This window comes from Loxodonta africana, chromosome 7, assembly GCF_030014295.1.
Source record: "Loxodonta africana isolate mLoxAfr1 chromosome 7, mLoxAfr1.hap2, whole genome shotgun sequence".
NCBI classification, from domain to species: Eukaryota; Metazoa; Chordata; class Mammalia; order Proboscidea; family Elephantidae; genus Loxodonta; species Loxodonta africana.
Window position 1 is genome coordinate 36,040,469 of NC_087348.1, and position 13,232 is coordinate 36,053,700.

At 38.0% G+C, this 13,232-nt stretch overlaps 1 protein-coding gene across 1 annotated transcript in view; it reads right to left on the minus strand.

Moving 5' to 3' along the window:
* Positions 1-13,232, minus strand: part of CSTPP1 (centriolar satellite-associated tubulin polyglutamylase complex regulator 1) — a 227,164-nt gene that overhangs the window by 154,960 nt on the left and 58,972 nt on the right. The window contains exon 2 of the mRNA XM_010592082.3: positions 8,556-8,658. Coding sequence (XP_010590384.1) covers positions 8,556-8,658 — 103 coding nt within the window. The remainder of the gene's footprint in view (positions 1-8,555; positions 8,659-13,232) is intronic.

Genomic DNA, 13,232 nt, shown 5'->3' on the forward strand with positions numbered 1-13,232 from the left:
CTTATCAATTGATGCAGAAAAGGCATTTGACAAAGTTCAACATCCACTCATGATAAAAAAACTCTCAGCAAAATAGGAATAGAAGGAAAATTCCTCAACATAGTAAAGGGCATTTATACAAAGCCAACAGCCAACATCGCCCTAAATGGAGAGAGTCTGAAAGCATTCCCGTTGAGATCGGGAACCAGACAACGATGCCCTTTATCATCACTCTTATTCAACATTGTGCTGGAGGTCCTAGCCAGAGCAATTGGGCTAGATAAAGAAACAAAGGGCATCCAGATTGGTAAGGAAGAATTAAAATATCTCTATTTGCAGATGACATGATCTTATACACAGAATACCCTAAAGAATCCTTAAGGAAACTACTGAAACTAATAGAAGAGTTCAGCGTAGTATCAGGATAAAAGACAAACATACAAAAATCAGTTGGATTCCTCTACAGCAACAAAAAGGAAGAGGAAATCACCAAATCAATACCATTTACAGTAGCCCCCAAGAAGATAAAATACTTAGGAATAAATCTTACCAGAGATGTAAAAGACCTATACAAAGAAAACTACAAGACACTACTGCAAGAAACCAAAAGGGACCTACATAAGTGGAAAAATATACCTTGCTCATGGATAGGAAGACTTAACATTTTCAAAATGTCTATTCTACCAAAAGCCACCTATACATACAATGCAATTCCGTTCCAAATTCCAACCACATTTTTTAATGAGATGGAAAAACAAATCACCAACTTCAAACAGTAGGGAAAGAGGCCCCGCATAAGTAAAGCACTACTGAAAAAGAAGAACAAAGTGGGAGGCCTCACTCTACCTCATTTTAGAACCTATTATACCACCACAGTAGTCAAAAACAGCCTGGTACTGGTACAACAACACTTACATGGACCAACAGAACAGAATTGAGAATCCACACATAAATCCATCCACATATGAGCAGTTGATATTTGACAAACGCCCAAAGTCAGTTAAATGAGAAAAAGGCAGTCTCTTTAACAAATGGTGCTGGCATAACTGGATATCCATCTGCAAAAAAATAAAACAAGACCCACACCTCACATCATGCACAAAAACTAACTAAAAATGGATCAAAGACCTAAATACAAAATCTAAAGAAATAAAGATCACAGAAGGAAAAACAGGGACAATGCTAGGAGCCTTAAAACATGGCATAAACAGTACACAAAACATTACTAACAATGCAGAAGAGAAACTAGATAGCTGGGAGCTCCTAAAAATCAAACACCTATGCTCATCCAAAGCCTTCACCAAAAGAGTAAAAAGATCCCCTAGAGACTGGGAAAAAGTTTTTAGCTATGACATTCCCAATCAGTGCCTGATCTTTAAAATCTACATGATACTGCAAAAACTCAACTACAAAAAGACAAACAACCCAATTAAAAAATGGGCAAAGTGATTTTAGAACCTATTATACCACCACAGTAGTCAAAACAGGCTGGTACTGGTACAACAATGGTTACATAGATCAACAGAACAGAATTGAGAATCCAGATATAAATCCATCCACATATAAGCAGCTGATATTTGACAAAGGCCCAGTTTCAGTTAACTGGGGAAAAGATAGTCTTTCTAACAAATGCTGCTGGCATAACTGGATAGCCATCTGGAAAAAAATGAAACAAGACCCATACCTCAAACCATGCACAAAAACTAACCCAAAATGGATCAAAGACCTAAACATAAAGTCTAAAATGATAAAGATTATGGAAGAAAAAATAGGGACAACGTTAGGAGCCCTAATACATGGCATAAACAGCAGAGAAAACATTATTAAAAATGCCAAAGAGAAACCAGATAACTGGGACCTCCTAAAAATCAAACAACTATGCTCATCCAAAGACTGCACCAAAAGAGTAAAAAGATCACCTACAGACTGGGAAAAAGTTTTCAGCTATGACATCTCCGACCAGTGCCTCATCTCTAAAATCTACACGATTCTCCTAAAACTCAACCACAAAAAGACAAACAACCCAATTAAAAAATGGGCAAAAGATATGAACAGGCACTTCACTAAAGAAGACATTCAGGGGGCTAACAGATACATGAGGAAATGTTCGCGATCATTAGCCATTAGAGAAATGCAAATCAAAACCACAATGAGATTCCATCTCACTCCAACAACAACAACAAAAAACAAGGCTCGCATTAATCCAAAAAACACAAAATAATAAATGTTGGAAAGGTTGTGGAGAGACTGGAACAATTCTACACTGCTGGTGGGAATGTAAAATGGTACAACCACTTTGGAAATCAATTTGGCACTTCCTTAAAAAGCTAGAAATAGAACTACCATATGATCCAGCAATCCCACTCCTTGGAATATATCCTAGAGAAATAAGAGCCTTTACACGAACTGATATATGCACTCCCATGTTCACTGCAGCTTTGTTTACAATAGCAAAAAATGGAAGCAACCCAGGTGCCTATCAATGTATGAATGGATAAATAAATAATGGTATATTCACACAATGGAATACTATGCATTGATAAAGAACAATGGTGAATCCATGAAACATTCCATAACGTGGAGGAATCTGGAAGGCATTATGCTGAGTGAAATTAGTCCGTTGCAAAAGAACAAATATTGTATGAGACCACTATTATAAGAACTCGAAAAAGAGTTTAAACAGAGATGAAAATATCCTTTGATGGTTACGAGGGGGGGAGGGAGGGAGGCAGGGACAGAGAGGGGATTTCACTAATTAGATAGCAGATAAGAACTATTTTAGGTGAAGGGAAAGACAATACACCATACAGGAAAGGTCAGCACAACTGGACTAAACCAAAAGCAAAGAAGTTTCCTGAATAAACTGAACACTTTGAAGGCCAACGTAGCAGGGGCAGGGGTTTGGGGACCATGGTATCAGGGGACATCTAAGTCAACTGGCATAATAAAATCTATTAAGAAAACATTCTGCATCTCACTTTGGACAGTGGCATCTGGGGTCTTAAACACTAGCAAGTGGACATCTAAGATGCATCTATTGGTCTCAATCCACCTGGAGCAAAAGAGAATGAAGAACACCAAAGACAAGGTAATTATTAGCCCAAGAGACAGAAAGGGCACATAAACCAGAGACTACATCAGCCTGAGATCAGAAGAACTAGATGGTGCCCAGCTACAACCAAAGACTACCCTGACAGAGAACACAACAGAGAACCCCTTAGGGAGCAGAAGAGCAGTGGGATGTAGACCCAAATTCTTGTAAAAAGACCAGACTTAATGGTCCGACTGAGACTAGAAGGACCCCAGAGGTCATGGTCCCCAGACCTTCTGTTAGCCTAAGACATCACTCCCAAAGCCAACTCTTCAGACAGGGATTGGACTGGACTATGGGATAGAAAATGATACCGGTGAAGAGTGTGCTCCTTGGATCAAGTAGGCACATGAGACTATGTGGGCAGCTCCTGTCTGAAGAAGAGATGAGAGGGCAGAGGGTGTCAGAAGCTGGCTGAATGGACACGAAAATAGAGAGTGGAGGGAAGGAGTGTGCTGTCTCATTAGAGGGACAGCAACTAGGAATATACAGCAAGGTGTATATAAATTTTTGTATGAGAGACTCACTTGGTTTGTAAACTTTCACTTAAAGCACAATGAAAAATTCCAACTTGGAAAAAAAAAAGAAAAAACAATACATATTTTATAATCAGATTTTTTTCATTAGAGGTACATTTTAAGTGATTTACAAATTTGTACTATTAATTTTTTTTTTTTACTATTAATAGTTCCTTTTTTCCTCCAATAATGAATTAATGAAATTCACATTTCATGGATTTCTTCTAATCAAAATGATAAAAAAGGAATTTGATACTGACACCTTTTACAACAAGAGCATATAAAAAAGGTATGCAACTTTCCAACCAAATTCTGGTGATTAATATGTATCAGAATGAAAGTGTTAACATTCCTTTCCTAAAAACTAAGAAAGATTTCCTTCTCCACATTTGCATTATATATTAAACACCACTCCCCCCAAAAAAAAAACCATTGCTGTCAAGTCGATTCTGACTCATAGCGACCCTGTTGGATAGGGTAGCAGTGCCCCATGGAGTTTCCAAGGAGTGCCTGGTGGATTCGAACTGCCAACCTTTTGGTTAGCAGCCATAGCACATAACCACTATGCCACTAGGGTTTCTGTATTATATATTAGATAGTACAAATACTTTTTATTACTAATTATTTTATTACTTTTAATTATTATATATGAGCAGGGGATGAGGGAGGTCAACTGCCCATGAGGTAGCTTTCTAGGAACACTGCCTATTAAAGGTACTCCATACTGACAAACAGCAAATGGAATCAAATTATATTCCTCAAACACAGAAAGCCTAGCAAATCAATGTGAACAAAGAGAGTGTGGGTCACATAAGCCAAGATAACTTATTATCTCTCTGACTGGGAGGGTTTCCAGAGCTAATATCATCTCAAATACCATCCCCTCTGAGAAGCCTTTCCTGGCCATCCCATACATCACATTACTCTGGTTATTTTCTTGCTATTTATCTTTTTAAAGTTACCAGCTATGTAGCTTTGGTAATGTTACTTTTGTGTGTCAAAATTTCCTAATGCGTAACGTGAGGATAAATACTAATACCTAACTCATAGTGTTGTGAGGATTAAATTTTATACCCTTAGAATAGTACATAGCACATAATAAGTATTTTTTAACTATTAGATACAATTATCATCATCAGGGTACTTGTTCATGGACTATCTCTCTCACTAAAACACTAGGTCCCTAAGGACAAGGTCTTTAGTTGTCTGGTTCACTATTATATCCCCATTGCCTAGTACATATGATAGGCTCTCATGTATTCTTAAAATAAATCTCCACCAATGAAGGTAACCTGTGTACTTCTTTGCCTTGCAACCAAAATGGTCATAGTGAAAATTTCACCAAGAAGCTAAAACGTCATTTAAAAAAACAAAAATAAGACAGTTGATCATAAGAAAGGGCTCTCCTAGGCCCACGAACTAAGGCCATGGAGTATCATTCTTTTCTATATTAGCGTGTGAAGGTCAAGCTCCCTGATGCCACAGTGTTGTAACTATCAATACAGCCTGTGAGGAATGGTTTCCAATTCTGATAGGAATTCTCAGATTTCAGCCTGTGTTTCTCTCATCATTATTTTCCAATGTCTTAAAAAGCCACTTTTCTCATTTTATCTTTACCACAATAGCCTAGTCACACTCTGCTGTGGTTTCTAAGCTACAGCCACACTAGCCTCCTTTTCTTGGATGTACTTCCTCAAAGGTCCTGACCAGGTGCTGACTCTCAGTCTATTCTTAGAGTAGCATCTCTAAATATTAACTCCTTTTACCTTCCACTGGTTATAGGACAGCATTCAGAGGTAGGGGTTGCATATAACATAAAAGAAAATCCTCTGGGATTTAGTAGCCTTCTTTCAAAAGTGTCTAGAAGAATACAATCTAAAGAGCTCACACTCTTACAGACACACACACAGTACAGCTCAGCTACTCATGTTTACAGCTTACCCAGATTTGCTGGAACAATCACTGACTTACTAGAAAACACCAAAAACCAAGGGTGACAGCACAGTTGAGAGGGCAAGCAAATTTAAGGAGAAAATCAGCAGAAAAGCCTTCAAAAGACAATTTCAAAGAATATTTTTATCATCATTTAAAGGTAAATTGCCCATCATTAGATGTATGAAAGATGTATGAAAATCTCAAGGTGTGAACTTGAAACTTAGAGTTGAAAGTATATAGTTAACATGTTTAAAAAAAATCAGGCTTCTTGCTGTTTAGAGCAAGCTCCAATTGTATCCCCCAAAAAGTCAATATTAAACATTTAAATGGCAATGAACAGAGGTCACCAAATAAGGCTATGTGATATGCTTTGTGGAATGTAGTTCATAAGGGAGAATTCAAAGAACTGTAGAAATTACAGCTAGATGAAATCTCAAAATACCCGGTTAGGCTTTCACCAGCATTAAGCTGTATAGTGACTTGGAATGGTAAATAATGGCCTGGTAATTTTGCAAACCAGACTTGATTCTTGATTCTGTCACTTGTGAATTTGAAGAAGCTATTTTTACCGTTCTGAGCCTCAGTTTCCTCATCTATAAGATAGAGATAATAGTAATACCTACCTCAAAGAATTGTTGTAGTGGCCTGTTATAACTGTATTACTACAGGTGTTGTTATTAGCAAGTAAGGCTTTATCATAACCATCTTGAAGATGCAGCAGCTAAAGCCCAGACAAATTTAGAAATTTGCCCAAGGTTCTCAAGCTAGGACTTATAAGAGTAAGGAGTTCTTCTTCCTTCTAGGGTAGTGTTCTTTTCATTTTACTATGCTTTTCCTTGGAATCAATAGAAAACTGAGCCCTGAAAGAGAAGGATTTTCACTAGATAAATCAAATTCAGATGCAATCAAAATAAAATCAGAAGCTTCTACCATTCAGGTCTTGTCTACCAAATACTACTTCCTATTCCATCATACATCCATACCTCGCAAGTGGTTTTTTTTTTTTTTTTTGAAGATTTTTGGAGATTCTCAAAATGACTTGCACCAGGCCAATCTGGTATCCTAGAGTTAGGAAGTGTCAGGTATGTGCCACTCATACACATTACATAATTTTTAGTTTCCTGGGGATAAGAAACAGCTAACTTGGCAACATGAATTCTATCAGCCCTGTGGAAAATCTTAAGGTTTTTTTTTTAACAGTGTACTGATTGATAAAAGCTACAGTCAATAGCATTTTGAAGCTGTTATAAGACTTACTATTGGCTTTTTAGAGTTAAGTATCAGTTACATAGACTAGTGGGGTTCACTTTTGCTACCCATATGGTATAATACAACTTGTTAAATGGCTTTATCAAAAAGAATCAAAAACAAGAGAAAGTCATTATTAACAAGATCAAGAATAAGAATAAATAGTATACAATAACTTAAAATATATATACAGTTGTAGAGTCAACAAATGTTTACCTAATACCTATTATATGCTAAGTATCATGGCAGGCACTGGGAATGCAAAGATGAAGAAGAAATGATGTCTACCCTAAAGGACCAGTGTAATAAGGAAAAGACTTATAAAGGAGATTAAGGGGGAAGGGCTTTAAAATGAAAAAAAGAAAAAAGCCAAGAAGAAGCATTGCCCCCAGAAGAGTCATATTTCACTTGGCAAGGAGCCAGGAGAGCGCTGGTACACATTAAATGGCCTAGAAATTTTACCCGTAGGCTTGTCAGTTATGTACAAGCAAGCAAGGCTATTCAATCTCAGCCTTTATTCTCTGCCCACCTCATTTGCTTCAGCCAACACCATGAAAACAAGTACGATTCCTTTCTCTACTTCATCCTCCTTTAGAAGACTGGGAGAGAGGACCAGCTGTGCTCCAAGAAATCCTGTTTTTCCCAGGAACTTGAAATTCCAATCTATAAGAAATCCGGATTTTATTTACAAGACTTACGGATCAGAAAAAGAGTGAGATAGAGTCAAGAATTCCCCTAACAGCAATCCAAGTTTAGGCCATTAGAACAGTCATCTGATCTCCAAGGATCCTCTTAGGAATATAAAGGAAAAAGTCTATTTTCAGTGAGGATAGATTTGAGTTCATGATTCATTTTAAATGGAATCCTTAAGATTTACTCTTCCTTTCTTATAATATTCCTAATAAACCAGCAAAAAAGAAAAGAGAACTCGAATGATTATATAGTGACGGAATATTGGTGGTAGAAATAATGCTTTGCATTTCTTTAGCACATTCTTTCATGAAGATCAAGGTGTTTTAAAGTGGTTATCACGTTCAGCCTAAACACAGTTGTGTGATATTCAAAAATGATAAGTAGCAATCTCTTCAACTTTTACACACCCTGAGTCTTGTAGTGGTTAAGAGCTACAGCTGCTAACCAAAAGGTCAGCAGTTTGAATCCACCAGGTGCTCCTCGGAAGCCCTACGGGGCAGTTCTACTGTGTCCTATAGGGTTGCTATGAGTCAGAATAGACTAGACAACAATGGGTTTGTTTTTGTTTTTGTTTTTTTGGAGTAGAAAGAAGCATGAACCTTCAAAGATATATCTATGAAAGATGTTCTGCCTCTAGAAATACTCTTAAATTATTAAGTTATCGAGACAACAACCTGTAATCAGAAAATTGCAGAGGAACACCACCCTAAACATTTCCATGAGAGAAGCAAGCCATGAAAAACAGAGGCTAAAAGGAACACCAACTAAGGGAAATCAGAGTGAATATTCTGAATAAAGGAGAAAGTTGAAAATTATAAGAGGAACCTAAAGAAGCAGAACTAATAGATCAAACAAGCAGTTGTTGAGCTACCGTAGTCATAATCATTCATGAGACACACCACTGGACAAAACTAGCTGCGCCATAGGCATGCTCCAAAACATGTTTGGGCAGTCCTCAGCCAACCTACCAAAACTAAGCATTCGCTGCCACTATATAATCAGCATTGTCCTGCTCTATTCTTCATGTACTCTGCCTGCTTCCAAGTACCTCGTCTGGGCTCACCCTACTGGCAAAGCATTCATGCACTTACTATTCGGTGAAGAACCTGGCAATGCCATATTGGCTAATATCTTCCTTATTCTCTAGCAGCTGGCACACAGCATCCTCCATGTACGTAAGGACATGTCGCTGAGCTGCAAATAAAAAGCAAGAGGGAAACAAAGTGAGAGAGATAAAAACATAAAAGTTCTCCCAATCTCAGTAGGATGCCATGTAAGTTAATCAAGGTGCTAGCTCGTCATTAGGAAGTGTAGCGTAGGCAAACCAAACTTGCTGGCCCTGAGTTAACGGTCTCAAAGGGTAGAATGGGAGATGATGCAGAACGTGATCTACTTCCATCTGACTGGCTGTTAGCATCAACCCTTCATTCTTCATTTAGGTGATGAGAGTAGGGTAAAATGAAGCTTTAGCACCATTTAGCAGATACAACCTGGAAATTTTCTCTTCATCTCCTTCCACCCTCTTCCACGCTTCTGCATGACTCAGAAATGCATACCAGGGAGTTAGTGATTCCATGCCTGAAGTATGGATGGCTTGGTTGTAAAGAAAACTCTGTTCTTAAAAAAAAAAAAAAACTCAAAAATTTTAAGTACCATGAAAATTTCTGCACTAGTATATACATAATTCATTAACCTTATATTAAAAAGGTAAATAATAAGACTATGAAATCTCTGTGATTCAATTTATTAGAAATCATCTTTTCTATATTTGTTGTGACTGAGAAATGTGTGAAATTAATCATGGACTTGCATTACAATTAGAGAGACCGGAGTTTGAATTGTGGCTCTCTGCCTTTGCAGCTTAATCTTGGGCAGTTAACAATCTGCACCTGTTTTCTTCTTTCTCACACGTGGAAGGCAATATAATTCTGTTTCCCAAAGTATGGTAAACCAACTCCTTGATCAGAATCACATGGGGTGCTCTGGTAAAATGCAGATTTATAGGCCCATCCCAGACAAAATGACCTCAAATTTCTAATTGGAGACCAGTCATTTTTAACAAGCACTCTTGGTGCTTCTTACTCACCCCATGGTTTAAGAACTACTGGTTAAGAACCTGTGTTTTGGAATGCAGGAGATCTGAATTCCAGTCTCAGCTGCACCACTTTCTAGCTGTGTGATCTTGAGCCAATTATTCTCCCAACCTATTTCCTCATTGTAAAATGGGGACAATAATAGTACCTACAAAACAGGGTTGTAAGAATTAAATTAGATGATACATGTAAATCACAATGCCTGGCACAGTGTACATGCTTGATAATGTATTTTCTTAAAAGCCTATCTCAAAGTGTTGTTGGTAGTGTAAAATGACACAACTTCAGTAAAGAACATAGGCCAGAGCTTCTTATACAGTAGGTGCTCAACAAATGCTTGTACCCCTTCCCTGAGTTTGTCTTTAGGTATGACAATGATATCCTGGGACACTTCACATAGAAGCTTCCGACTCAGTGTTTCCATTTACCATACAAAATAAATCGGAAAAATACCTTCTTTTGGAGCATTGAGAACAAGAAACCCAAAAGTGATGAATATCCTGCCAAAAAGCAATTCCATGAAGTTGCTGCCAAGGTTTTTATTTTGCCTCTTGGTCATAGTTTCATCCCTCAGAAAATATGAGGGAGTTACCCATATTTATGAAAATGGGTACTTCAAAAAACTATTCCTAAAGTCCTGATAGTCTATTGAAGCCTGTAAAGCAAATATGTTTAATGTAAGCTGTACTTGAGTCTTCATTTAACAATGGTCACCTAAGGTTTCACCACATTTTACAACCTAAAGTCCAGATGAATGACATGCATACATTCCATGAGATTTCTTCTATATATATGAGTACATTTGTTCTATCTATACGAGTGGGTCCCAAATCTAACATCTATCAACCATTGCAAACACTCCCCAAACACCCAAAAAGATGTGAAAATAAAACCAATGCTTCATCAACAGTTCATCCAACTGGGAAACTATTTCTCCAAGTAATGGCCAAAACTGAGAGTGAATTGTGAGATAATACATGCCAATTTCTGGCATTGTTTTAAAAAAACCAGTCATAATTAAGTATATATTACAGTGGAAGAAAAAATGGCCAGACTAACATATTAACATCAGCTATCTTTTCAACTCTGTATTCTCCTTCCCTTTTTCTTCCCAAAGAGCCCTGGTGGTGCACTGGTTAAGTGCTCGGCTGCTAACCAAAATGTTATTGGTTCGAAACCACCAGCTGCTCCACAGGAGAAAGATGTCGCAGCCTGCTTCTACTCTGTCCTACAGGGTCACCATGAGTCGGAATCAACTCAATAGCAATGGGTTTCTTCTATCCACTTATCCTGATCTTACTAAAAGATTCCTTCCCTGGACTATATGAGCTTTTATGACTTAGATCTACCAAAGTCTAGTACAGGACTGTTTTTCCCTTTGATGGTGGAAATGAAAAGAGCTCCACTTAGAAGCAAATCCTGCTGCTTCTCCTCCCTAGCTCCAGGGACTATAAGACAGTGTGAAAGCCCTTTACAGAAGAAATGTTTTCAGAGCTGTTAGAATCAAAGCACTTTTGTAGTCCTAGAAAAAGAGGAGGAATTTTCTAGAAAACGCACCTTGCACCACAAAATAATAATAAAAGACTATACTTGTTTAACATTCATCTCCCAATTAGATGTTTGGAGTTTGATATTACATATAATAATCATATTAATAGCAGCTACCTTTTTGAGCACCTGTGCAACTTACTGAACAACTATGTGCCAGATACTGTGCTGAGTGTTTTACACGCACTATTTTATTTAATTCTCACAATTATACAAGACAGGTTGTTTTTAATTTCCATTTTACAAATGGGAGAACTGAGGCTTACAGAATTTAAGTAACTTGCTCATGATCAAGATGAGAAGTCAGAATTTGAACAAAGTTTTGTCTAATACCAAGAATCCATGCTCTTAACACTATATCACACTGCTTCATCATAATACTTCAGGATCAGTTATGGAAGTAAATATCTTTATTTTACACAGAGCACAATATTTAACAGTAAAATCACCTGAGAGATGTGGCCCATTTGCGTATATGTGAATTTATATGTATATGTGTGTGTCCTGCTCCCACCTGCATAGCTGTGCATGCCAATCAGCATTTATGTGAAGTTAGAACTTGTCCCCATATTTCAAAGTTCACCCCACCCATTCCTACTACACAAAGTGGAAACAGAAAGCATTGGTGCTCTTTTTATCTATGGGAGAAGAGAAGGACCTTCCACAGAGGTAGGGAAAGGTTCCTTTCAGTGGAGAATCTCACACCAGCCAAGTGAGAGGCACTCTAATTGCTGCTCCCTGGTGGTTTCCTTCACCTGCAGCTCTTATCAGTCCAATGTTCCCTCTGTGGTTAAGTGCACCACCCAGCCCTGGAAAATCCTTACAGTTTATCAAACTTCAATGAGACAGAAGTTCAAAGCTCTTGCATAGCAATAAAACATGGAAGGTGTCGTTTTATACTATTTTTTAAATCCAAAGGAATAGGCTTTAATTTATGTGAATGATTAAAGAAGAAAAACTGCACACCTGCACCCCTGAGGGCAGAGATACCTGGGCACCTTAGCTGCCCTTTTAGAAAAGGCAAAACATTTAAGATTGGCTTCTCCTCTTCTGCTTTGCCGTGACTTCCACAACAAGATCAGGATTAGGTTTTCCAACATGCACCAATAAGGCTCTATTGTCCTGAAATCCATACTCACCCATGTCTTGTGCAGACAGCATCGCTGAGATGAGCATTTATAACTCATCAAGCTGTACTGAAAACCTAAGTGAAATGTAAGTAAACACGGTGTGATCCTTATATAAACCTAGCAAGTGAAGGTAAAAGTGATAGGAAACTTCATCGTTCTGTTGAATTACCTCATACTGATCACTTAATCTCTATACCATAGTCTCTCTAGCTAGAAAATGGGTACAATACTAAAGTTATCTGATAATAAAGTGATTCTTCAGAAAATGCTCCATGCATACAAAAGGTAACATATTAATGACCATATATATATATATATATACATTTTTTTATTTTATTTTATTTTTGAGGAGCCTGATGGCTAAAGCACTCAGCTGCTAGCTCAAAGGTCGGTGGTTTAAATCCACGAGCCACTTCACAGGAGAAAGATGTGGCAATCTGCTTCCATAAAGATTACACCTTGGAAACCCTATGGGGCAGTTCTACTCTGTCCTATAGGATCACTATGAGTCAGAATTGACTTGATTGAAATAGGTTTGGTATTTTAAATGGTTTTTATTGCTACAGGCTGACTCTATAGATTAAAACAGAATAGAAATTTACTGCAGTGGCTAAGAGCATGGGTTTAGCAGTCAGGCACACCTAGATTTGATTTCCTGTTCTGCCACTTACTAGCTGTATGACTTTAGGCAAGTTATCTAATCTTTATGCCCTTTTCTCTAAAATTGGAACAATAATAGTACCTACCAGAGGCGGAGCCAAGATGGCGGAATAGACAGACGCTTCCGGCGAGCCCTCTTTACAACAAAGACTCGAAAAAACAAGTGAAACGAGTATATTTGTGACAAGCTGGGAGCCCTGAGCTTCAAAGGCAAGCTTAGAAAACGAACTGAGGGGCAGGTGGTGGAAGAGTCCATTCAGAAACAGAGAGGAGTTACCGGACGTGAATTGCAGGGAGCCCTCAGGCACCGTTCCCCAAGCGGTGGTGGTGGGCTGGT